A 27,883-nucleotide genomic window follows, 5' to 3' on the forward strand; every position below is an offset into this window, starting at 1 on the left:
CCCCTACACACATTTTTTTCATAGCAAGAGTTTCTGCAAACCTGGGGGCTCCCCCAGGTGTGCCAAACTCTAAATGGCAGCTGTTAGATAGATATGTCTCTGCACGGAGGCCAGCCCTCAGCTATTAGATCAACGTAATTACATAAAAAGCATGGAATGCATTGACTGGTTTTCAGTGATTAATATTGAGCTCAAATCAGGGGAAGCTATTTTTATTCCATTTTTTAAAACACGCTTTCATATTAATCCTTCCTTTTTATCTTAAGTACCCGCACAACCAGCATCAGTGTTTGGCTCTCATGGCCCTTTCTTACGTGCGCAGGGTAATGCTGATCACCACTTTGGGGTCAAGAAGCGATTTCCCTCCAGGCCAGATTGGCCAGGATCCTGGAGGGTGTTTTCCCATTCTCTGGGCATGAAGTAGGGGTCACTGCATGTGTGTGTGTGTGTGTGGGGGAGAGGTAGTTGTGAATTTCCTGCATTGTGCAGGGGGTTGGACTAGATGACCCAGTTGGTCCCTTCCAACTCTATGATTCTAACCCTGAAGCTACCCTCTACAGAATTAGAGCTCTAGTCTCTTCACTCAGTCTTGTCCCCTCCAACTGGAAGTTAGGGCTTCCAGCTTCTGGTTGGGCCTGGGATTCTCCCAGATTTATGACTAATCTCCAGATCACAGAGATCAGGTCCCCGGAAGGAAATGGCCACTTTGGAAGGTGGACTCTATGGCATTATGCCCCACTGAGGTCTGTCTCTGCCCCAAACCCTGCTCTCCTCAGGTTCCATCCCCAAATCTTCAGGAGTTTCCCAGGCCAGAGTTGGTAACCCTATCCAGTCACATAGAGATCAGTTGTAATGACGGGAAATCTCCAACCTCCATTGGGAGGCTGGTAACATTAATCCAGTGGCTTTCCAGGATCTGAGGTTCAGAAGGCTTTTCCCCAGCCTCCTTCACCATTTCTTGCTGCCGCTCCTCTAGACCCCCCCCCTTCCCTCCTTTTCCTTCTCTGCACCAAGGACTTCCCTACCAAAGGCAAAATAAATCTTAGCTCCTTGTTGCTGTCAAATGGCATCAGGGTTCGGGGCAATGATGTGAAATGAGGGGGGAACCTATAACATTTCACACACATGGCCCGTCTCTCTGGTTGAGTTCTGTCTAAGGAGACGACAGCCGGAAAGAGGTGACTTCTATGTAGATCAGCTTAATAATTCATTTCAAAGTGAAGTCAGAGTCTCTCTTCTCCACTGGGTCTTTCTTCACTGATCAACGCAAATGCGACAGCGCACATCTCCGGAGTCAAAGTCTTCCTTTCCATTATCTTTTATCTGTCCCTGCAGAAAATCCACCTCCTCTAACCAAACGCATGAACATTCCCATTTTCAGGTGTACCAACATATAGACCAATTTTGGTCCAAGCCAGTACAACATCAGGCTTTTTTCAACTATTTATTTCTCCATCTGAAATATTTACTTCCGACATGTCAGTTGCAAGACCCCACAGAGGCTTATTATGATAAGAAAACCGTCACTCTGAACTACATCAACGATCATTCCTTTTAATTGGGGATGCCGGGGATTGAACTTGGGACCTTCTGTGCGCAAAGCAAACACTCTACCACAGAGCTTGCTCATCCCGGGACCGACTGGGTGCCCTCGCTGACACGCTGGAACCACAGCCCCTTTCCTCCATCAGCTATCACAAATCCTTGTTGACTGTCAAAAAACCAGGAGAATCCAAAGCTAGTGCCAGAATGGAAAAAAAGTAGAATGACATGAAACAAAACGCAGCTGAATTAGGTAGGATACACTGGCTCAAAGCAGATCTTGGGTTTGGTTTCACATCCGTCTGGTTTCAAGGGGAGCACTTTAAACGTATGATTAACTCTCCCATTTAAACCAACAGGGCTTAAAAATGCTTAACTTTGACTGGATTGCATCCCTAGTGTGTACACATAAAACTTAATAGCTTTGCCCAAGCATTTTCACGTTAACTGTTTCTTTCTCCTCCCCTCCCCTCCTCATTCCTGCCTTAAGTAGCTTCAAAACACTAGGGAATTGCTGCTATTGCAAGCGGCCTCTGTATTTTTCTCTATCACATTTGAATTTCTTTTCACCCTACACCAAGTCCTGGACTTGAACAAGTCCTTGACCAAGTCCTATGAGGAAAGGTTGAAGGAGCTGAAGAGGAGAAGACTGAGGATATGATAACCATCTTCAAGTACTTGAAGGGCAGCCATATAGGGGATGGTGCCGAGTTGTTTTCTGTTGCCCCAGAAGGTTGGACCAGAACTAACAGGTTGAAATTAAATCAAAAGACTTTCCGTCTAGACATTAGGAAGAATTTTCTAACAGTTAGAGCAGTTCCTCAGTGGAACTGGCTTCCTCAGGAGGTGGTGGGCTGTCCTTCCCTGGAGGTTTTTAGGCAGAGGCTAGATGGCCATCTGTCAGCAATGCTGATTCTACGACCCTAGGCAGATCACGAGAGGGAGGGCTTCTTGTCCATTTTCTGGGCATGGAGTAGGGGGTCACTGGGTGTGTGTGGGGGGAGGTAGTTGTGAATATCCTGCATTGTGCGGGGGGTTGGACTAGATGGCTCTGGTGGTCACTTCCAACTCTGATTCTATGATTAACTTCAAGTTCTTACACATCAAGAAGAATATGCCTTATTGTTGGAGGAACCTGGTTGGCCACTGTGAGACAGGAGGCTGGACTGGATGGACCACTGGTCTGATCCCCAGCAGGGCTCTTCTGATGTTCTCACGAAGGCCTTGGCCTCTATGCCTTGTTGTTGGTCCTCTAGAGGAATTGGTTGGCCACTGGGTGAGACAGGATGCTGGAATGGATGGACAACTGGTCTGATCCAGCAGGGTCTTCTCATGGTTTTATGATGGCCTCAGATTCTCTACCCTGTTGTTGGACCTCCAGAGGAACTGGTTGGCCACTGTGTGAAACAGGATTCTGGATCAGATGGACCATGGTCTGATCCAGCAGAGCTCCTCTTATGTGCTTATCAGTGCATAACCTCATTTGTAAACATTTTCCTAGCAAGAACCACTTGCTAGGAATGAAGTAAACTCTAGTCGAGGGATCCCCAAACTTTTTGAGCCTGTGGGGATCTTTGGAATTTGGAAACAGCGTGGCGGGTGCAGCCACAAAGCTAAACAATGTGAGTATGTCACTTTCAGGTTTATCCTGGAAGCGCCACATCGCCACTGAGGGGATTTGAGTGCTAAAGCAGTCACGGCGATGCGGCACTTCCGGGGGTAAACCCAGAAGTGACGTGATCGTGTCTTGCGCAATCCCTCTCTGGAGCAGCCTGGTGGATTGGCAGGCAATTGCCCACCAAAACCACCCAGCTGGCAACCCTATTGGAGAAGTTGTTCCATAACCATGGGGCTGCCACTAGGGTTGTAATACCAGCATTGGATTGGGGTTAGGGTTGCCAACCTCCAGGTGGTATCTGGAGATCTCCCAGGATTACAATTGATCTCCAGGCGATAGAGCTCAGTTCACTCGGAGAAAATGGCTGCTTTGGAGGGTGAACTCTATGGGCAAAAACGCACGGTCGCTTTAGCCTCCTTTATTCCCTGTTTCAGCCAGGATTCAGCCAGGATCGAACGCATGCGTTTCGCCGAACGTGCGTTCGATCCTGGCTGAATCTTGGCTGAAACAGGGAATAAAGGAGGCTAAAGCGACTGTGCATTTTCACCCTATGACCTTATACCCCATTGAAGTCCCTTCCCTCCCCAAACCTTGACCTCCTCAGGTTCCTCCCCCCAAATCTCCAGGTATTTCCCCACCCAGAGCTGGCAACCATAGCTGCCACTGAAAAGGCCCTCTCTGGGATACCCATCAGACAAACTTCTTTGATTGATGGGATAATCAAGAGGGCCTCTTCCCTTCCCTCGTGATCTTAGTTCCCGTGACTCGTGAGACCGAACCTGTGATATCTCTGAGCTATGCCTGTAAAATCCACTCTCTATGTACTGATCTGGTTGACCCAATTCGGAGACCTTCCTAAAACTAGTGTCTGCAAAAATGGGAAGGAATGAAGTTGTGAAGAAAACAGCAAGCGACAGTCGGGGAGGAGGTGGGAAGGCAAACCAGGGGGACAAGTGAGTGATTTCATTTTTTATGAGAGAGGGAGAGAGAAAAATACCACGGCTGTGGAGAACTTTGCATAATTGCTTCCTGGTGTCTGGCCACAGAAAGATACAGAAATTCCCAAAGCAGGTCATTGCCGCCCTGCTAAGTTCCCCAGCTGTCTTCTTTTGCTATTAATACCAGACTGGTACACAGAAGCAAGCATTAAGGGGGCCATATTGTCAAAAAGATCTCAGATGCACTTGTGAATTTCTACCTGCAGTGAAAATAAGTTCTGTTCTGCATTTGTTTGTAGCATGGGGACAGACGGGGGGAGGAAGCAAAAGGAGAAGAAGGAACACAGGCAAATGCCAAACAACCAGTCAAACTGCAAGGTCAGGGAAGAAGGTTGTCAGTGTGGTGCAGTGGTTAAAGCACTAGCCTAGGCATGGGGAGGCCTGAGTTCAAATCCCCACCAAGGGGCCAATTTTTCTATTAGAAGAAGAAGAAGAAGAGTTGGCTTTTATATGCCGAATTTCTCCACCACTTAAGGAAGAATCAACCCGGCTTACAATCACCTTCCCTTCCCCTCCCCACAACAGACACCCTATGAGGTAGGTGGGGCTGAGAAAGTGTGATTAGCCCAAGGTCACCCAGCTTGTTTCCTGTGTCGGAGTGGGGAAACCAATCCAATTCACCAGATTAGAGTCCGCCGCTTATGTGGAGGAGTGGGGAATCAAACCCAGTTCTCTGGATTAGAGTCCACCGCAGATCATAAACCAGGGGCTGCCAACATTCTTGGGGGCTGAGGCTATTTAGCAGGCCAGAGCTGGGGAGGGGGAAGCTAGAATTTTGCTGCACAGTCCAACATATGTGTGGGTGCTCAGAGTTTGTTATAAAGTCCATGCCATCTAGCAGTAAAAGTATCCTACCTATGACTGTCGAGGGTTAAAAGTTTCACTGTGGGAAGGGGCCGTGGCTCAGTGGTAGAGCATCTGCTTGGCATGCAGAAGGTCCCAAGTTCAGTCCCTGGCATCTCCAGTTAAAGGGACTAGGCAAGTAGGTGATGTGAAAGACCTCTGTCTGAGATCCTGGAGAGCTGCTACCAGTCTGAATAGACAATACTGACTTTGATGGACCAAGGATCTGATTCAGAATAAGGCAACTTCATGTGTTCAATGCCATAGAGTTCACCTTCCAAAGCAGCCATTTTCTCCAGGTGAACTGAGCTCTGGAGAACAGTTGTAATAGTGGGAGATCTCCAGCCACCAGCTTGAGGTTACAATAATGAGGAACACCTGTGCCAAAGTTAACGTAGTTGAAAAAAATGGTAGCACGTGCTACCATTTTTTTCAACCAGCTTGAGGTTGGCAACCCTAACTGGAATGCAGATATTTCTTCTACTTGCTTGCAACCTGGCACTTCCTATTTCGAGGCTTTTGCCATGCAGGCTGCCAGCTTGGAGGGCTTTAAGAGGGGAGTGGACATGTTCATGGAGGAAAGGGGTATTCGTGGCTATTAGTTAGAATGGATACTAGTCATGCTGCATACCTGTTCTCTCTAGTATCAGAGGAGCATGCCTATTATTTTGGGTGCGGTGGAACACAGGCAGGATAATGCTGCTGCAGTCATCTTGTTTGTGGCTTCCTAGAGGCACCTGGTTGGCCACTGTGTGAGCAGACTGCTGGACTTGATGGGCCTTGGTCTGATCCAGCACCGCCTTTCTTATGTTCTTATGACTCTTCCTGCTGCCACCTTTCGCCCTGGCTTTGTGCTCCGAACCTGCTCTCTTTCTCTCTCTCCTGCCTCTCCTTCTCTCTCTCTTTCCACACTTAGAATGTCCCCGTCTTCTGCTTCCACCCAGCTCAATCCTGTCGCCAGAGAAGAGACCTTTCGCAGTATGCACCACCTGTCCAAGTGATTTGTTAAAAGACAACTGCAGAGTCAGCAGGCGAAAGTTACTGGGTTTTGTTGATTTCGACAATTCCATTTGTGAGGATGGCTGGCTGGGGAAACTTGGCCGGCGTCACCACCGAGGTATTTACTGCAGATTAACAATGCTCTGCCAAGAAATCTCAGTGAAGCGGGAGAGCGAAGAGGCTGGAAACCCAGGATCGAGCCCCGTCTTCACAGCAGCGCTCAGTTGATGCGAGTCCCTGGGCATGAGTCATGTGCAGGGGACATGGCATAAGAGAAGAGGCTGCTCTATTAATGGGGCAGGTCTGCGGCTGCCACAATCTCTCTATATGGCAGGGATGAAGTGGGGAGCCGGCCCGGGCAGCTTCTGGTCACTTTTGGTAAAAACTGGATGTGACATCATACGACAAGCCAGTGATTGCTCCTTCCCCCTCATTTCCTCCTGCAGGCCTGGCGTGGTGTGGCGGTTAAGAGCTGCGCGGACTCTCATCTGGAGAGCAGGGTTTGATTCCCCCTCCTCCACATGAAGCCTGCTGTGTGACTTTAGGCTAGTCACAGGAAGGCAATTGTCACTCAGTTTGATTCTCCTTAAAAGGTAGAGAAAGTCAGCATATGAAAACCAAATCTTCTCCTTCTCCTTCTCCTTCTTCTCCTTCTTCTTCTCCTTCTCCTTCTCCGTTCAGACTGGTGATAGGTCTCCAGAGAGCCAGCATGGTGTAGTGGTTAAGAGCGGTGGTTTGGAGCGGTGGACTTCAATCTGGAGAAGCGGGTTTGCTTCCCCACTCCTCCACGTGAGCGGCAGACACTAATCTGGTGAACCAGGTTGGTTTCCCCATTCCTCCACATGAAGCCAGCTGGGTGACCTTGGGCTAGTCACAGTTCTCTCTGAACTCTCTCAGCCTCACCTACCTCACAAAGTGTCTGTTGTGAGGAGGGGAAGATGAGTTTAAGCCGCTTGGCAACTCCTTTTGGTAGAGAAAAGCAGGATATAAAAACCACTTCTCCTTCTTCTCCTCCTCCTCCTCCTCTTCTTCTCCTTCGTCTTCTTCTTCTGACTTTGCTGGAGGCCAGGTCTACCAAGACAGATGACCTGACTTCCTGATGGGGGTGCTTTTCTGGAGGCCAGGTCTACCCATTGGTTTGCAAAGGAAACTCTATGTACAGAGGTAGTATCAATCAAGCTTTATTTCGATACAAAACCAGCTCTACAGAGGTAGTAAATGTCTAGAGACCAATTGCTCTGACTGGAAGCCAACAACAGTAGAATGGCTTTCAGCTCTGTGCCCACCTTGTGGGTCTTCTGTGGGCATCTGGTTGGCTTCTATGTGAAACAGGTTGCTGAACTGATGGCTCACAGGCTTGATCCAGTACCTCTGCTTGTAGGTTCTTACCCTATCTTGTTTCCAGAGGGGCAGCACTATTTCAACTGCCCACTCTTATTCGGTGTTTTGTTGTCCAACAAATGTGCACATTTCTGTGGATGTCTGCACACATGAAACCTGAAACTGCCTAATTCAAGTTGTGCCGAGTTGTTTATGTTGGTCCAGAAGGTCAGACCAGAACCAACGGGTTGAAAATAAATCAAAAGAGTTTCCGGCTAGACATTAGGATGAATTTTCTAACAGTTAGAGCTGTTCCTCAGTGGAATTAGCTTCCTTGGGAGGTGGTAAGTGCTCTTTCCCTGGAGGTTTTTAAGCAGAGGTCAGATGGCCATCTGTCAGCAATGCTGATTCTATGACCTTAAGCAGATCATGAGAGGGAGGGCATCTTGGCCATCTTCTGGGCATGGAGTAGGGGTCACTGGGGGTGTGGAGGGGGAGTTAATTGTGAATTACCTGCATTGTGCAGAGGGTTGGACTAGATGACCCTGGTGGTCCCTTCCAACTTTATGATTCTATGGTTCTCTGATCTGGAGTCTGATCTGGAGAACCAGGTTTGATTCCCCACTCCTCCACATGAGCGGTGGAGGCTAATCTGGTGAACTGGATTTGTTTCCCCACTCCTACACACGAAGCCAGCTGGTGACCTTGGGCCACACATGCTCTCTCAGCCCTACCGACCTCACAGGGTGTCTGTTGTGGGGAGGGGGAAGGAAGGTGATTGTCAGCCGGTTTGATTCTCCTTTAAGTGGTAGAGCAAGGGGGTTACCGCACTTTGTATTCCCAGCGATGTATTAAGAGTTTGAAAATGTTATAAAAAGCATCACTTTAAAAGGGTTTTTGGATACCACGGCTTTTAAATGGTTGGAAGACGTCTTCACAGCTAAAGGGGCCAAACAAAGTGCAAACAGTATTTTTTATACCGTTTTCAAACTCTTAATACATTGCTGGGAATACATAGAAAGTGCAAACAGTATTTTTTAAAACATTTTCAAACTCTTAATACATCGCTGGGAATACAAGTACGGGTAACCCCCAAAGTCAGCATATAAAAAACCATCTCTTCTTCTTCTTCTAATCTACACTCAGTACGAATTGTGCAAGCTGGCAGAATGTTCATGTCATTTGCTCACTATAATTTGTTGCCCCTCTTTAACCAAAGCAGGACAAATTGTGCAAAAATATGCACATTTTCTTAATTTGCATAATTTATTTTGCTTCTGCTAGCAGTAAGGAGAGGCATACAGGGTAATCAAGATATTGGAAATGCTTCTGGTCTCTCCCCACCACCTCACTTCTGAGAGTTCACTTAATATTGCTTGTACACTTTCCGCCTTCGTACCAGATGTTCCACTTTGTTAAGAAGAAATGAAAGCTGCAATTCAACACTATGTTTTCTGCTGATATGCAAACTGGTTCTGATTGGGAAATAGCCAATATTATACAAAGGGCTGCCCTTATTGTGCCCTAGGGCCAAGGGAGGAGGAGGAAGAGGAGAAGAAGAAGAAGAAGAAGAAGCAGCAGCAGCAGCAGCCGCCTGCATGGGGGCACAGTACTCTTTTGCTAACATTTCTTCCTCAGCACACGCCAATCTAAACAGAACTAGGTTACTCAAATGCCACTATTCCACCTTCTGCCCCCTGCTAAACATTAAAGAGACACTTTCCGATGGCAATATCCTCCAATTAAAGAAACTCTTTGTTCAGCAAATATTGGGTACAGAGGAAATTAGAGCTACAAATTAATGAGTTTAGTGGGGAAAACACTCCCAACTTAATGCTGAGGAGAAGATTTGACTCCGTTCTCAGGGGGCCAAGGAAGCTCGAAGGCTGAGAAAATACCACCCGACCGAGAATCTGCTCTGCAAAAAGCAAGATCTGACTCCAGAGAAGCTCCATTTTCATTTTTCAAAGACTGTTCCTGAGACCAAGCAGATTCTTGGCAGCAGAGGATAGGACTCTCAATAATGGGTTTTAATTACAGGCGGATATTAGGAAAAAAGTTTTTACAGTAAGAATTGTTCAACAGTGGACTTGGCTGCCTAGGGAGGTGGTCAGCCCCCGCCCCCCCCGGCAGTCTTCAAGCTGTGACTGGATGAATACTTGTCAGGGATGCTCTAGTCTGATCCTGCATTGGCAGGGGGGTTAGACTAGATGGCCTCTATGGAGCCATCCAACTCTATGATTCTACCTGTTTGGCAAACACCTGGGATGCCAAAATGCCAGCTCTGAAAATGCAGGGGGGGGGGAGAGAGAGAGAGAATACTGTCTGCAAATTAGGATTTATCCCCTATTTGCAATCCATGGTTATAGCTGGAGTGGGGATTCCCTTTCCAGTCTGTGTTAGGTGTTGAACACATGAAGACATGAAGCTGCCTTATACTGAATCAGACCCTTGGTCCATCAAAGTCAGTATTGTCTATTCAGACTGGCAGCGGCTCTCCAGGGTCTCAGGCAAGGGTCTTTCATATCACCTACTTGCCTAGTCGCTTTAACTGGAGATGCCGGGGATTGAACCTGGGACCTTCTGCATGCCAAGCAGATGCTCTACCACTGAGCCACAGCCCCTCCCCTCACCTGATCCCAGAACCTGGTGTCCAAGAACCTGATGGCACTGAGTCCAGATTTACAATGAAGAGCACATTAGTGGGATAGTTCAATGACTGACGTTAATAAAAAACACAACAATAGGGCTTAGGGTTGCCAAGGCTGGGATGGAAAATTCCTGGGGATAGGGGGGTGGAGCCTGAGGATGGTGGAAGGACTTCCAGCCATAAATCATGATGTTGTCCCTCCCCTTCCTGATGCATCCCAAAATGTCCCCTCCATGCTTTTTTGAGGGGACCAGGAGCAGGGGGCATTTTGGGCTGCTCAGGAAAGGGAGAGGCGTCAAAGTTGTGCTTCCCCGGTGAAAATCCTACCACCCAGAGAAACACTGCACCAGCTCCGAGCCATTGTCTGAACCAGGGGATGCCTCTGAAAATGGCAACCCTGAGCCAAGTCTCCCTTCCGCTCTGTACATCTACTATACTGCACCACTATGTTCAGCACTTTCCCATTCCTGCTAGTGGAATCCTATGATGTGGAACAGGTGCAGGAAATGCACAGTATAATAATATCAAGACATGAGGCAAGTCGAGTGACACATTATGGGGCAGGGGGAACATGATGGGGAACTGCCATTTTCAGCAGCAGTCCCATGTTCTGGGCCAGGGGTCGGCAAACTCATTAGTCAAAGAGCCAAGTATCAACAGTACAACGATTGAGATTTCCTTTGAGAGCCAAATTTCTTAAACTTAAACTATATAGGTAGGTACACTATTTATTAACTTAATAAACTTTAATTAAAGTTTTAAGTCTTAATTAAACTATAGGTACACTGAATAAAACTTGATATCATACTTAATAGTGATCTTATTTATTGATAAAATTAAATTGTAAGTCCCTGCCATTTCCCCCTCCCCGTCCGAAGTCCTCGTCTGGAGGCCTGGTCTACAGCCATAAAAGCCTATTGGTAGACCTGGCCTCCGGCTGAGTCTCATTGGGAAGCCAGGTCTACCCATTGGCTTTCTTGGCAGTAGACCTGGCCTCCGGAGGCCCACAGAAGCCAATTGGTAGACCTGGTCTCTAAAGGGGGACTTCTTCCCCCTTCTCGGAGTCCAGTCTACCACCAAGAAGGCCAGTGGGTAGACATGGCCTCCCAATGGGACTCACGCGGAGTCCAGGTCTACCAAAGGAAGCCCACCCCGCCCAACAGCTGATAGGCGGGGGGGGAGTAACCGCCGAGCCGCCAGCCCAGCAATCGCGCGGCTAGAGGGGAGGCTTTAGCCTCCCAACCATTGAGGGCAAGGGAAAGGGGGACCTGGCCATTCTCCACGGCGGGGAGGGGGGAGAGACAGCGCACCTGCTCGCCTGCTCTCTCTCTCTCGCTCGCTCTCTCTCTCTCAGGCGCGCCGGCTCCGCAGCCCGGCTGCCGGTGTGAGCAGGCGCGAGAGCAGGGGCTCCGAACCAAGTTCGGAGAGCCGTACTCAACGGGCCAAAGAGCCGCATGCGGCTCAGGAGCCGCAGTTTGCAGATCCCTGTTCTGGGCCCTGCTTAGCTTTCTGCCTGCAGTTTACCTTCATTTCCAAAGACAGTGTCCTGGCTTTATATTACCTGAATTTGTGCTGATTTATTTTTGCAGGTATCCTACCCCTCCACTGTCCAGATGTGAAGTAGACACACTACAGTGATGAAGAATCACACAAGGGCTTGAATCACACCACATTTTCCTTCCCCTTTGCTTTGCTGGTTAATTTATTGTATTGCCGTGATAATCACCTGACAAACTCCTTATACTGAGTCTGACCAACAATCTATCTACTCCAGCACTGAGACTGGATGGTGCCATATTGTGTTCTGTTGCTCCAGAAGGTCGGACCAGAACCAACGAGTTGAAATTAAATCAAAAGAGTTTCCCTCTAGACATCAGGAAGAACTTTCTAACAGTTCGAGGGGTTCCTCAGTGGGACAGGCTTCCTCGGTAGATGGTAGGCTCTCCTTCCCTAGCGGTTTTTAAGCAGACACTAGATGGCCATCTGTCAGCAATGCTGATTCTATGACCTTAGGCAGATCATGAGAGGGAGGGCATCTTGGGCATCTGGGCATGGAGTAGGGGGTCACTGGGTGTGTGTGGGGGAGGTAGTTGTGAATTTCATGCATTGTGTAGGGGGTTGGACTATATTACCCTGGTGGTCCCTCCAACTCTATGATTCTATGGTTCTGTGATTCTATGACTGGCGGCGATTCTCCTGCATTCCAAGGAAAGCCTTCCCTGGCCCTGCAACCTGAAATCCTTTCAACAGGAGAGGCCAGAGATTATACTTGGGACTTTGCATGTATTAATCCTGCGCTTTATCACTAAGCTACATCTCCTAAAATCAGATTGTAAAAGTTTTAGCTCTCAGCTACACGGTGTAAAGAAAATAAAAGGGTCGTGGTGCCTCTTTGATACGGCCCGGCTTTGGTGTGAAATTTTCCAGAATGAGAAGAAACTATTTGCACAGCCGTCTAAGTCTCCGAACACAGTCCTGCCGAAGAAACTGTACCTCCTGTTAACTCCCCCTTAGGATATTAATTTGGCTTTAGATTCCTTATGAATGTTGACAAGTATATATACTCTCCGGAACAAGCTTAGCCACAGTAACTGATTTAATTCGGTTCTCCAGAGAGCTCCAGCAGGAACATTTGACAATAATGAGCTCAGATGAGAAGATAACTTAACAGCCACAGGGACGCATCCCTTGAAGATGCAAATCTCAGTTTCGCTTCCACTTGTCCTGATTCCTGCCCCCCCACCACCACCACCACCACGCACGCAGGAATTAATGGCTTTGGGTTTTCGCAACCTAGAAATGTCCAAGGAAACCCACAAACAACCTCACACTGTTGTTAAAGGCTTTCACGGTCAGAGTTCATTGGTTCTTGTAGGTTATCCTGGCTGTGTAACCGTGGTCTTGGTATTTTCTTTCCTGGCGTTTCGCCAGCAGCTGTGGCCGGCATCTTCAGAGGAGTAACTGTCCTTCAGTGTTACTCCTCTGAAGATGCCAGCCACAGCTGCTGGCGAAACGCCAGGAAAGAAAATACCAAGACCACGGTTACACAGCCCGGATAACCTACGAGAACCAACCTCACACTGTTGTTTTGAACTTCACAACTGTTGTTCAGTTTTTCAAATTCTACTGGTGCAATTAAGGTTGCCAGCCTCCAGGTGGTGGCTGGAGATCTTCTACTATTACAACTGACCTCCAGCCGATAGAGATCAGTTCCCCTGGAGAAAATGGCCGCTTTGGCAATTGGACTCTATGGCATTGAAGTCCCTCCCCTCCCCAAACCCTGCCCTCCTGAGCATCCGCCCCAAAAACCTCCCGCCAGTGGCAATGAGGGACCTGGAAACTCGTGCAACAACAGGAAGGGGTACTTAACCCCTTTCCCCTGGGCTATTTTTTTTCCTGGTCAAAGCTGCCCTTCCCAGACTACTGTTTTCATAGAATCATAGAATCATAGAGCTGGAAGGGACCACCCGGGCCATCAAGTCCAACCCCCTGCACAATGCAGGAAATTCACAACTACCTCCCCCCTCCACACCCCTAGTGACCAGAAGATGGCCAAGATGCCCTCCCTCTCATCATCTGCCTAAGGTCACAGAATCAGCATTGCTGACAGATGGCCATCTAACCTCTTCTTAAAAACCTCCAGGGAAGGAGAGCTCACCACCTCCCGAGGAAGCCTGTTCCACTGAGGAATCGCTCTAACTGCTAGAAAATTCTTCTTAATGTCTAGACGGAAACTCTTTTGATTTAATTTCAACCCATTGGTTCTGGTCCGACCTTCTTGAGCAAGAGAAAACAGCTCGGCACCCTCCTGTATATGACAGCCCTTCAAGTACTTGAACATGGTTATCATATCCTCCACATGGGAAAAGATGCAGGAATGTGTAGTGATTAGGGTTTCCAACCTCCAGGTACTAGCTGGAGATCTGCTATTACAGCTGATCTCCAGCCGATAGAGTTCATCTGGAGAAAATAGCCACTTTGGCAATTGGACTCTGTGGAATTTAAGTCCCTCTCTGCCCCAAACCCCATCCTCCTCAGGCTCCACCCCCAAAAACCTCCTACCGATGGCAAAGAGAGACCTGGCAACCCTAATAGTGATGGCCTCTGGCATAGGTAGCTATAAAAGGGGGTTAGACAGATTCATGGAGGAGAGGTCTATCAGTGACTACTAGCCACGGTGTGTAAAGGGAACTCACACGTTCAGAGGCAATCAACCTCTGAATCCCAGGACAAGGTGGGAACATCAGGGGAAGGCCTCAGCCTCTATGCCCTGTTGTTGGCCCTCCAGAGGAACTGCTTGGCCACTGTGTGAGACAGGATGCTGGACTAGGTGGAGCAATGGTCTGATCCAGCAGGGCTCTTATGAAGGCCTTGGCCTCTATACCCTGTTGGTGGACCTCCAAAGGAACTAGTTGGCCACTGCTTGAGACAGGATACTAGACTACATGGACTACTGGTCTGATCCAGCAGGGCTCTTCTTATGCTCTTATGAAGGTCTTGGCCTGCTGGTGGACCTACAGAGGAAATGGTTGGCCACTGCTTGAGACAGGATACTAGACTACATGGACTACTGGTCTGATCCAGCAGAGCTCTTCTTATGCTCTTATGAAGGTCTTGGCCTGCTGGTGGACCTACGGAGGAACTGGTTGGCCACTGTGTGAGACAGGATGCTGGGCTAGATGGACCACTGGTCTGATCCATCAGGGATCTTCTCATGTTCTAACCCATCCTCAGAAGGACGGTTGGGGGTGACGATTTGGATTAGGAAAAAATGGCCTGTGAGGAAAGAATTGAACCCCCCACACACACACACTTCCACTGTTGTGATCAAATCTGGAGTGCCCCTCCTCCAGAGATGGTGTTTTTTAAAGATCAGCAACAACTAGAAGATTGTTCACAAGTGTGCTTGATCCCATTTGGTTTGACCCTTGTATTTCTAGTTTGTCAATACCCTGGATCTTGTGAACAGGAAACCCAGACAAAACCATATAGAAAACATCTACTTAAAATCAAACTGAAATATAAAATGCGCAGACCAAAATCCTCACTGCCTCTCCAGCATAGCCACGGCCTCTGATAGACGCACTGGAACTTTAAAGCCTGACAGTGCTTCCCTGCACATCATCCAGCAAAGCGGTGCTACAGGCAAAGTAGAGACTGCCTTTCGCAAGCGCTGAAAAGAGGACGATTTTGTTGCTGGCAGAATGTTGTTCAGTTTTCGCATGATTCCACGGAGCCCAGTTGGGGGAGAACCGTAAAGCTGATAGCCGGGAGAGTTTTTGATTTGGAGCCACGGAGGCTAATCTGGAGAACCGGCTTTGTTCCCCCACTCCTACACAAGAAGCCAGCTGGGCGACCTTGGGCTAGCCACAGCTCTCTCAGCCCCACCTTCCTCAAAGGGTGTCTGTTGTGGGGAGGAGAAGGGAAGGTGATTGTAAGCTGGTTTGATTGTCCCTTAAGTGGTACAGAAAGTCGGCATATAAAAACCAACTCTTCTTCTTCAGTTATTGTTTTTGCTTTTGGCCTTTGCCTTGGAGGGTAGACTATAGCAGTGTACGTTGCTGAGGTCCCTCCCCACCCCAGACCCCACCCTCCCCCGGCTTCACCCCCAAATCTCCAGGTATTTCCCAACCCAGACCTGGCAACTCTATTTGTGCTCCAACTCTCTCTTTTCGATTTCAAGGAGTAAGACGCGCTTTCGACCTGCTTTGCTCTTTGTCGTACAGGAGCACGGTTTGATCTCATTGTTCAATGTCATTCTTCACAGCGGCGCTCCACCTTGATCTCTCATCCAAGACCAGCAAGAGATCAAGGAAGTTACTACTTAGATTTGGCACAGGGTTTTTTCCCCATGCGCTTACCACAGCACTGTTGACCCTAAATAATATTATCAAAGGACACATTTGAGAAGCATAGGATTTCAAACTGACCATCATGGGTACGTTACACTGAAATATATCCACCAGGCCTGAGTCCTCTTTACACTCAAAATCCATGACATTGAAAGAAATTGTCTGGTACGTGTGACATTTGCAAAAGCAAAGCTTCCCTTCTATTGGGCTACGATCCAGGGGACAAATCATATAATATTAAAGCACTGGTGTTCCGTTTAGCATAAGGGAGACTCATAGATTATTAATTGCATAGTCCTTGCAGGGTACATAAGACATCTTTACTTGAGACGGCCAACTTTTCAAAATGAAACCTTGACAATTTGTTCTCAGTCTAGGTTGCTTAAAATAAATTCCCTTTTTTTAACCTCAATCACAATCCATTTTTGTAAAAAGCACCAGTTCTACCCAGCCAGGGCATTTTTATCCTGTTCTCCCTCCAATAATCTCAGGGACCCATAGGTTAAATGGGTCCCCATAGGGGACCTAGGTTAAATGGGTGACCTAGGTTAAATGGCTAGAGAGCCAGCATGGTGTAGTGGTTAAGAGCGGTGGTTTGGTGCCGTGGATTCTGATCTGGAGAACCGGGTTTGATTCCCCACTCCTCCACATGAGTGGCCGAGGCTAATCTGTTGAACCGGGTTGGTTTCCCCACTCCTACACATGAAGCCAGCTGGGTGACCTTGGGCTAGTCACAGTTCTCTTAGAGCTCTCTTAGCCCCACCTACCTCACAGGGTGTTTGTTGTAGGGAGGGGAATGGAAGGTGATTGTAAGCTGGTTTGATTCTTCCATAAGTGGTAGAGAAAGTCAGCATATAAAAACCAACTCTTCTTCTTCTGTTGCTTCTGCTTCTTCTTCGGAGAGACATGATTAGAGTTGCCAGCTCTGGATTGGGAAATAACTGGAGATTTGGGGGTTGGAGCCTGAGGAGGGTGGGGTTCGGAGAGGGGAGGGACTCAATGCCTTAGAGTCCAATTTCCAAAGCGGCCATTTTCTCCAGAGTAACTGATCTCTATCACCTGGAAATCAGTTGTAATAGCAGGAGATCTCTAGCCACCACCTGGAGGTTGGCAGCCCTAGATAACACTGATACACACTTTGAGTTATTTAGCACCCCCATGTCCAGACATGCTGAGTCGCTTACTCCAACAAGATGGACCACGGGTCTGGAATATCTCCTTATGCTGGGCTGAGAGAATATGACTGGTCCAAGAGGTCACCTTGCAAGCTACATTTCAAAGCAAAGGATTAGAACTCAGGGCTCCCAAAGCCTAGTTTAACATGCTGACCACCATACTACAGCCCACGGAATTTGTAATGTTGTTTCGAAGCAGACATTTACTGCCTCATGTTTATGCATTGCCATGCTGGACAGAGACGGTCCATAAATATTAAAAACAAACATTTCTTTTAAAAAACCACACACAGGACTTTTCAGTTTGTCAAGTACTGTTCACGGCTCATCTCCTACGGCAAATGTAATCATGCGGCACCGTGGTTCTGATCTCCTGTAGCCTCCGCCACATCTGTAATCTCCACCACCCCTCAGTCTCCCAGATTTGCACGTCGCTGCAGGAGAGTCGCAATATAGCCAGAGGTTACAGGCAGCTGCCTGCTCCAACTGTTCTAACTGCAGTAACAGGACGTGTTTACCACTGCGCGGCTAGCAGTCTTTTCCCAGTTTTTTAAAAAACCCCATGGCACCTTTAAAAAAGAACAGAGTTACTTGGGCATAAAGCTTCGTAATCTGGCATCCACTTCGTCAGATGCAACCCCTGCATTGTGCTGTTCCTGTTGGCAGCAGAGGATAGGACTCGCAATAGTGGGTTTAAATTATGGGTGGAAAGGTACTGGCTCGACATCAGGAAAACATTTTTACAGTGAGAATAGTTTAGCAGTGGGACCAGCTGCTTAAGGAGGTGGTGAGCTTTCCCTCTCTGGCAGTCTTCAAGCAGCAGCTGGACCAACACTTGTCAGGGATGCTCTAGGCTGATCCTACATTGAGCAGGGGGTTGGACTAGATGGCCTGTATGGCCCCTTCCAACTCCATGATTCTTTGGTCGGTTATGCATGGGTACTTGAACTCACATTCACCCCCAGTCTGACTCAGTTGTTCCTTGGAGTTATTCATGAGTTTTCCATCCATTAGAGATGACCACTGCCAGCCCTCACAAATCCCAGGACTTCCTATCCCTCTATTAACCCGATTCTTCCCTCTCCCCTGAGCTCAGCCCGCTTGAAATTGGCAACGTGCGGGACAAGGAAGCTTGGGGGAGGGACGTTTCTCTCACAGAAAGAACTACAGCCAATTACAAAGCAGAGTATCAAGGGGCGGGGATTCCAATGCTTCCTGCTTCTTGGGAGTTCTTTCTGAGCAGATGAGAGGCATTTAGAAACGAGGGTTGGGTTTCTCCCCCCCATTTCCTTTTAGGGAGTTCTGTTTTGTTTTTGCTTTTTAAAATACTTTTTGACCCAGCACTTGGTTTTTTGGGGGGGGGGGGCTTCTAAGCACTACAGCCAATTACAAAGTGGCATTTCAAGGGGCAGGGACTTAGAAGCTTCTTGTTTTGAGCTTGGAGACTGCTGGTGTGTAGCTTCACAAGAAGCAAGTGTAGGTCCAGCGAGCAATGAACCTCAGGTAAAACTCCCATGCATAAGCGACCACTGCAACAACTATACCACTCTGGCTCTCTAGTTCTGCTGCTTTGTGTTCTGGCTCACGTGGGTTCGTTTTGAGGCAGATGGTGTACAGACTGCCCCTTGGGGCAGAGGGAAAGTTATAACTGTTGTATTTCAGGGTCTGGCCAACAGTTCCATATGTGGCCAATGGTTAGGGTTGCCAACCTCCAGGTAGTAGTTGGAGGTATCCTGCTATTACAACGAATCTCCAGCTGATAGAGATCAGTTCACCTGGAGAAGAAAGTGTGTGGGTCCAGCGAGCAACGAACCTCAGGTAAAACTCCCATGCATAAGCAACCTATGATCCTAACCAGAATCTGTTTCCATCCCAATTGTTGCCTATTTATACAAGGGGCGAGAGAGCCCATTCAGTAATTCTGGGCACACTTGGCGGCATCATTTCTGAAGCCACAGCTGGTAAGCCTAGCCTCAGCAGGTAGCTGCAACATCTCAAGAGCCTCAGCAACCGCCTGGGCCATCGAACTGATGCTGCTTGTCCTTCATCTCTCTCCCCCTGTTTGTCACAAAGGATTTCTGCCAAAGTAAAGTGACTTAGGGAGGGAAAGGAGAACCAGAAATGAGGGAAAATATAAAACCCAGGAAGAGAGCAGTCCAGAAGGAGCCCCAATCCAAATGAAACCTGGGATCAGTCCATAGCAGGCCCCTGTGCAGAAACTGGCTTTAAATCGCTCCAGGGGCTATTCTCAGCACTTGGCCCGAAGTCCGCGGGCAGCTGTTGAGCAGACAGATTGGGCAATTTCTATCCACACCATTATAAACAGTAGACAGAGAGAATGGATAAATAGTAGACAAGAAGGAGGAGGAGGAGGAGGAGTTTGTTTTTATATGCCGGCGTTCTCTACCTCTTAAGGAAGAATAAAACTGGCTTACAATCGCCTTCCCTTCCCCTCCCCACAACAGACACCCTGGGAGGTAGGTGGGGCTGATAGAGTGTGACTAGCCCAAGGTCACCCAGCTGGCTTCATGAGGAGGAGTGGGGAAACCAACCCGGTTCACCAGATTAGCCTCCGCCGCTCATGCGGAGGAGTGGGGAATCGAACCCGTTTCTCCAGATCAGAGTCCACCACTCCAAACCACCGCTCTTAACCACTACACCATGCTGGCTCACCACAAATCACCCCAAATGGCTGTATCTACTTTGTGGAGCAATGTAAAGAGGCCTTCATGGGATGGCAATAACATGTAAAGAACAGAAATGGGGTCTTGCTGATAGCTAGGGTTACCAAATTCCAGGTGGTGGCTGAAGATCTGCCACTATTACAACTGATCTCAAGGTGACAGAGATCAGATCACCTGGAGACAAGGGCCGCTTCGGAAGGTGGTCTCTATCGCATTATGCCTCACTGAAGTCCCTTCCCTCCTCAAACCCCACCCTCCTCAGGCATGCGCTTACAAGAATCAACGTTCCCTTCATCAGATACAAGTGGGAACAAAGATACCGGGGCCCTTGTATCCCAGTCAGAAGGTGGGAGGGGTGTTGCAACGAAGGGAGTCAGGATGCAAAAGCACAATGCAAAATGTAATCAGCCTGATCAGAGAGAAATTAGTTAGGGGTCGCTGATTACATTTTGCAATTTACCTTTGCCTACTTCATAGGTAGGGTTGCCAGCTCCGGATTAGGAAATGTCTGGAGATTTTGGGGTGGGGCCTAAGGAGGGCATGGTTTGGGGAGGGAGTTCAATGGGTAGGGTTGCCAGGTCCCTCTTTGCCTCCGGCGGGAGGTTTTGGGGCGGAGCCTGAGGAGGGTGGGGTTTGGTGAAGGGGAGGGACTTCAGTGTCATAGAGTCCAATTGCTAAAGCAGACATTTTCTCCAGATGAACTGATCTCGTTTGGCTGGAGATCAGTTGTAATAGCAGGAGATCTCCAGCTACCGCCTAGAGGCTGGCAACTCTACTCACAGGGTTGTTGTGAAGATACAGCGGAGAACTAGAGAAGCACATTTGCTGCCCTGTTCTGCAGAGGAAGGGTGGGGTACAAACTTAACTAATGAATGGGAAACCAGCATCACACCACAAATATGCTCAGAAGAACGCCAATTTACTTGTTGTAAAGAACAATGTCCGGCCTCCAAATGAGCTCGGAAGGAATTCGTATGGACGTAACGTTCTCATATTCCTCGGGATCCCAGCGTAGTTTATAATCATGCCACTCCTAAAAAAAGAAAACACAAGCATAGATTATTTGAACTGGAGATGAAATTGAGTCTAATCCCAATCTTTCACAAAATGGATTAAAATTTAGCAATGTGCTACAGCAGAGGTTCGCCTGTGGGTGCTCCAGTTCCCGCTGACTACTTTCCTGCTGCCCACCAAATGGGTGGGGCACTTGCCCATCAGTAGGGTTGCCAACCTCCAGGTACGAGCTGGAGATCTCCTGCTATTACAACTGATCTCCAGGCGACAGAGATCAGTTTCCCTGGAGAAAATGGCCGCTTTGGCCATTGGACTCTATGGCATTGAGGTCCCTCCCCTCCTCAAACCCCACCCTCCTGAGGCTCCGCCCCAAAAACCTCCCACCAGTGGTGAAGAGGGACATGGCAACCCTACCCACCAGGCCTTCTGACTGGTCAATAACGTTGTTTCAGAGGCAGCTGCCAACACAGTATTGGTTTTATTCTCCTTCACTCCTTCCCAGTGTAGTGTGTTTTTTTTAAAGCACCCCTCTTCTCCCCTTAGAGTTGCCAACTTCCAGGTACTGAAGGAAAAAAGACTAGCACAACTCACTATAATCAACAATTCATTAACAACGTGCTAACAGTGAAAAAAACCACAAGGTGTACAAATGTATATACAATATTTACAGTAATAATCACAAGCCTAATGGCAAAGTCCAACAGTCAATCCAAGGCATTAGGCTTGTGAATATTATTGTAAATAAAAGGTTCCAGGACTCACCTGGAGCCTGGATTGCAGAGCCCGGGCCGGGAGGGGTCAAGAAGGCAACCGGAGGCTCCCAGAAGCATGGGCGGCCAAGCACGTGGCTCGGATCGTGGCGCCTGCACGTGGATGTGCACACAGCAACCTGGGAGCCTCCACCCAGCTAGAAAGCTGAGTTGGGGTGAAGGGGCCAATCAGGAGCCCCCGTTCAATTAAAAAAAAAAAAAAGGTTTGCCGGTTAGGAAGCAGGACCTGGGGAGTTTTCACTCAGGTCCGCTTCCAGAGAATATAAGAGGGAGGGTCGGGCGGATCCCTCTCAGTCGCCGTTCTCGTCGCTCCCACCCTCCCACCCGGTAAGCATTGGGACTGGATTCAGAAGGTTCAGGAGGCATGGTACCTCTTTGCATACATGGTATGTTCACACCCCCCCCAGAGGTTGCTTAGTGGCAATATTAAGGGAGATCACTGATTGTGCCACTTCATGTGGACAGGGAACACCTAGAGGCATTCGCCCCGGTGATTATGGCCCTGCCACTGTTTGGACGGGGGGGGGGAGGCAGCCCAGCGGGCTCGCTGGGTTCGTCGGCCGTACATCAAGCCACATGGGGTTGGCTGATGTCTCAGAATCCAGTCCTTCATGCTACGCCTATGTCATCACAGTTGTAATTGTGTTGGCCGTTTTCATTCCAAAAGAAATTCCTTCTGTTAATCTTCTTGTAAAGTTAAAACGATAATAAATAATTTCGAAGTTAATATAGAGTTGCGTTTTGACCTACACTTTCGACCTGGATCTGCAAATATTGTATATACATTTGTACACCTTGTGGTTTTTTTCACTGTTAGCACGTTGTTAATGAATTGTTGATTATAGTGAGTTGTGCTAGTCTTTTTTCCTTCAGCTTTTTGTTACTAGTATTGTGAGTATTCCCTACAATTTCCAGGTACTAGCTGGAGATCTCCTGCTATTACAACGGATCTCCAGCCGAAAGAGATCCGTTCCCCTGGAGAAAATGGCCGCTTTGGCAATTGGACTCTATGGCAGTGAAGTCCCTCCTCTCCACAAACCCCGCCCTCCTCAGGCTGTGCCCCCAAAACCTACCGCCAGTGGCGAGGAGGGACCTGGCACCCCTATCTCCCCTCCACTTAGGCCTCCTTTGTGTAGTTGGCTCCTCCTCACACAACAGCCACTTTGTGATTGGCTCCGCCTCCTGTGGCAGCCATTTTGTGGCTGTACCCACGCCCTGCATCAGAATCCCAAAGGTGCCCATAGGAGGAAGTAAAATATTTCTGAAGTAAACTCTAGTTTGGGATGGCCTAGGCTAGCTCAATCTCGTCAGGTCTTGGAAGCTAAACTGGATCGGCCCTGGTTAATACTTGGATGGGAGACCACCAAGGAATACCAGGGTCGTTATGTCAAGGAAAGCAATGGCAAACCACCTCTGAACTTCTCTTGCCTTGAAAACCTAACAGTTAGAGCGGTTCCTCAGTGGAGCAGGCTTCCTCGGGAGATGGTGAGCTCTCCTTCCTTGGAGGTTTTTAAGAAGAGACTAGATGGCCATCTGTCAGCAATGCTGATTCTATGACCTGAGGCAGATGATGAGAGGGAGGGCATCTTGGCCATCTTCTGGGCATGGAGTAGGGGGTCACTGGGGGTGGGGTGGGGGGAGGTAGATGCAAATTTCCTGCATTTTGCAGGGGGTTGGACCCTGGTGGTCTCTTCCAACTCTATGATTCTGTGATTCTATGATTGAAAGTAACAGGACAGTTGTTGGCCCAGAGAACTTCCCATTGGATCGTGCCCTCTGTTTTTGAGCAGCGAGTGGAAAACAATAAATAAATTAGTAATATCGAGGAAAATGGGTCAAAAGAAGGGAAAGCATTCCAGGTTGACTCACTTGTTTCACCCACACGTTCGTAGTCATCATTTGGTTCTTTTCATCCTGGAATTTTCAGAAAAAGGAGAAAAAGGTCTGATTTGTAAGAAGAGCCGGAGTTGTTCACAAATGCTCTGGAACAGCTGCTTGAATTGCTTCTGTCCAGTGTTCCCCCCCCCCCGAAATCACAGCAATAAACACATTTAAGCATCTGCTGAAAAAACAGATGTTCCAGCAGCTGAACGTCATAAGGAACACATCTGCTCGATGCCGCCCGACCAGCAAACCTTCGACCCCAACCCAGAGCTGGCTCTATGTTCAGGCAGCTTCAGGTGACGGATTTTGGGAGGCGGCGTCTCTGGCACGGCTGCCGCCCCCGCCTTGCCACCCTTGAGCTTTGACCTTGGCACACCCTAGGTCAGCTAATGTCCCTTCCCTCCTTGCCCCCCCCCCCGGTAAACTGTAAAGTCCTTTAAATATATATATATATATATATATATATATATATATATATATATATATATATATATATATATATATATATATATATATATATAATAAAATTGTTTATTGACGTTTCAAGACAACTAAATAATTTACACACTTGAAAAATAGACACTATATTAAAACCCAGTAGCTGAAAAGCTGAAGATCAGTTCGCCACTGGCCTCATATAATTTATAGAAAGTCTATCACATAGCAACAGATTCGTGTTGCCATATCTATGTACAGGCTTAAATTACACCATTTTCCCCATGCTAAACAGAGTTCGTTGCAAATGCAGCAGGGGCATTCCCCCGAAATGTTGCAGAATACATTAGCCAAGTTTCCGTTTTCACTTTGAGCTTTCTCTGGGCGCTGCTATTTCACCCCTGCCACCTCTCTTTCTAAGTAACACATGCAGAAGTTTTCCTTACTCATGAGAGCCATAGAATCCCCGCTTGGAGTGCCAGCACAGAGAAACCACCTGGAAGTCACCTTCCATTGGTACCGGTACGGACACACATCCTGCTGGGGACCACAGGTATACTCTGCTATTTGCATTGCATATGGCAAGTTGGGGCCAACAGGGATCCATCCCATGGGAACAGGGTAAACTGTAAGGTCCTATCAAGTCACAGCCACCTTGTGGCAACCCCAACATGGGGCTTTCAAGGCGAGTGAGAAGCAGAGGTGGTTGGCCATTGCCTTTCTCTGCAGAGCCTTCTTTGGTGGTCTCCCTTCCAAGTATCAACTGTGCTTAGCTTCCAACATCTGATCAGATCGGGCTATACCAGGTCGGCTTCCCTCCCATGTACACACAGGGAGGGACAAACAAAATATTTATTAACGATTCTCTTATGCGCACTTAGCTCCCAAGTTATGGCCATCCAAGCAAGGGGCTTTTAAGTGAGAAGCAGAGGTGCTTTGCCATTGCCTTCCTCTGCAGAACCTTCCTTGGTGGTCTCCCTTCCAAGTACCGACCCAGCTTAGCTTCTGAGATCTGACAATATTGTGCTATACCATGCCGCCTTCCTTTCCCCTTGCCCCTCTGTGTGCATGTTTGTAGAGTACAATCACCTTCCCTTCCTCTCCCCACAACCGACACCCTGTGAGGTAGGTGGGACTGAGAGAGCTGTGACCAGCCCAAGGTCACCCAGCTGGCTTAATGCGGAGGAGTGGGGAAACCAACCTGGTTCACCAGTAAGCCTCCGCCGCTCATGTGGAGGAGTAGGGAATCAAACCCGGATCTCCAGATTAGAGTCCATCGCTCCAAACCACTGCTCTTAACCACTACACCATGCTGGCTCTCAAGTCGCAGCCAACTGATGGTGACCCTTTATGGGGTTTTCAAGGCAAGAGATTTACAGAGGTGGTTTGCCATTGCCTGCGTTGCCTCTGCATAGCGACCCTGGTATTCCTAGGTGGTCTCCCATCTGATAATAATACAACAACAACAACAACATTAAGTAGCAGCCTCAAAACTCCCCCAAGTCAGAGAAATATGTCAGGGGGAGGAATGAATTTTCCCCCTTTTCCTGAACTGCTTTTGAGTGCCTAGATTCACATGGGTGATTGCAACGAGAAGCAAAACGCTGATTTAGATGGCTGTCTGGTACAGGAAATCTGCAAGACCAGCATCTGCACCAACAGAAATTCTGGGGATCAAGTTCATCACCGCCCTGGCTAGCGACAGGGACGAGCCGACATATCCAAACCGTCCCTCATAATTTCCCTCAGCGCAATGTTCTCTCTCGACTCTCATCTAGGACTGATAAAGCCCAAAGGCGGGCCGATAAACCCAAGGAAGCAAGGACTAGGAGTCAGAACATGCACTGTGTCTGTTGCAAGCAGGTTCTGAAATGAGGACAACGGATTTCAATTCAAGATGTTGGGGTAATAGGTTACAAAGCCAGCCAGAACTCTGGAGCTTTGCTTTCTGTTCCCTCGTAACTGTTGGAACATTTTTTTCGTGATGGAAGAAAGACGAGATAGAAATACAATCCTGCAGTGATTTAGACCTCCAATTCCAGCATCCTTTTGACAGTTCAGCACCAACTTTCCCCTGAGCCATCACTAGGGTTGCCAGGTGGGTGGTTTCGGCGGGCAATTGCCCGCCCACCCACCAATCTGATCCGAAGGGGTGATCGCATGTGCGGCCGCACGCAATGTGATTACGTCACTTCCGGGTTTACCCCCAGAAGCGCCGCATCACCACAGCCACGCCATGGCGATGTGATTCAGTGCTTCCAGGGGTAAACCCAGAAGTAGAAGAAGAGAGAAGACCCCATCCCCCAAGGCACATGAAGCTGCCTTATACTGAGTCAGACCATCTGTTCATCAAGGCCCGTATTGTCTACTCAGACTGGTGGTGGCTCTCCGGGGTCTAGGGCAGGGGTCTTTCACATCACTTTCTGCCTGACCCTTTTAACTGGAGATGCCGGGGATTGAACCTGGGACCTTCCACATGCCCAGCAGATCATCTACCACTGAGCTGCAGCTCCTCACCAAGGCAAGTCTCTTCTTAACCTTATGATCTGCAAGCTACAAAAATTATGTTCCTTAACTTCTACCTTATGATGCTTGCTTCCTAGGCCCTTCAGCACTATAGCTGCTCTTTTGTGATCCCTTCCAACTTCTTTCTCCCCTAGGGTTGCCAGGTCCCTCTTCACAACCGGCAGGAGGCTTTTGGGGGGGAGCCTGAGGAGGGTGGGGTTTGGGGAGGGGAGGGACTTCAATGCCATAGAGTCCAATTGCCAAGGTGGCCATTTTCTCCAGGGGAACTGATCTCTATCAGCTGGAGACTAGTTGTAATAGCAGGAGATCTCCTGCTACTACCTGGAGGTTATATAAAACAACAGCACTTATGGCAAAAAAGCATAGAACTACTAAAGGCTTATCCATGAATTTCAGTATAATAGGAATACATAAATACAAGCACAAAACACGAAAACAATGTCCATATTAAGACATCATAGAATTGGTAAGGTCCAAGAATGCCAAGAATAAAGATAGGTATCCGGTACTGAGTCCCATTTTGTGTCAGCTTTTTCAATTCTGGCAATCCTGCTACGATCTGTTATCATTCAACAGAATATATGTTCCAGAACCAAGGCTTGTAGCCAACTAATACAAGCGGACGGCGAGCCATCCGCTTGTATTAGGTAGCTACAAGCCTTGCCATCCGCTTGTATTAGGTGGCTACAAGCCTTGGTTCTGGAACATATGTCTGTTGAACGATGACAGATCGTCGCGGGATTGAAAAAGCTGACGCGAAATAGGACTCAATACCGGATACCTATCTTTATTCTTGGCATTCTTGGACTTTACCAATTCTATGATGTCTTGATATGGACATTGTTTTCGTGTTTTGTGCTTGTATTTATGTATTCCTGTTATACTGAAATTCATGGTTAAGCCTTTAGTAGTTCTATGCTTTTTTGCCATAAGCGCCGTTGTTTTATATCCCTTCCTATCTTTGGCACTAGTTCTGCTGTCTGATTTCTATACTACCTGGAGGTTGGCAACCCTATTCTCCCCACTTCCCTTCAAGGCTTTCCGAAATGAAATGCACCCACTGAGCCTTCCGCTGTCGCTTCCCGGCTCCTGACTCCTGACACCCTCTTCTTAATAGAAACTCAAACGACCACCGCCCCTTCACACCGAGAGGGCACAAGGACAGACCAAGGCCTCAATGACAAATCGACTGGACTCAGCCAGACTTAATGAAAATGGCCTCTTTGTTTTAGCTGGATCACACTTTGGACTCTCCCCAGAGGGAGGCTGTGGTGTGAAATGTTCCTGAACAATAATGCTACCACTTCCAGACTGTCAGACAGTTTATTGGGTAACAGCAGAAGTGTTGTTTGCAGAAGGCTTTGGAGAGGAACCGTTACCACCCCTTCTAGGGTTGCCAACCTCCAGGTGGTGGCTGTAGATCTCCTGCTATTACAACTGACCTCCAGCCGATAGAGATCAGTTCCTCTGGAGAAAATGGACTCTGTGGCATTGAAGTCCCTCCCCTCCTCAAACCCCGCCCTCCTCAGGCGCTGCCCCAAGAACCTCCTGCCGGTGGTGAAGGGGGACCTGG

At 48.3% G+C, this 27,883-nt stretch overlaps 1 protein-coding gene across 1 annotated transcript in view; it reads right to left on the reverse strand.

The window, feature by feature from the left end:
* CHRNA4 (cholinergic receptor nicotinic alpha 4 subunit) overlaps positions 1-27,883 on the reverse strand; it is an 81,024-nt gene that overhangs the window by 29,837 nt on the left and 23,304 nt on the right. The window contains exons 3-4 of the mRNA XM_056844570.1: positions 23,335-23,379; positions 20,605-20,714 (exon numbers count right to left, since the gene is read on the reverse strand). Coding sequence (XP_056700548.1) covers positions 20,605-20,714; positions 23,335-23,364 — 140 coding nt within the window. The 5' untranslated portion in view covers positions 23,365-23,379. The remainder of the gene's footprint in view (positions 1-20,604; positions 20,715-23,334; positions 23,380-27,883) is intronic.

Source organism: Euleptes europaea, chromosome 2 (genome assembly GCF_029931775.1).
Source record: "Euleptes europaea isolate rEulEur1 chromosome 2, rEulEur1.hap1, whole genome shotgun sequence".
Classification (NCBI taxonomy): Eukaryota; Metazoa; Chordata; class Lepidosauria; order Squamata; family Sphaerodactylidae; genus Euleptes; species Euleptes europaea.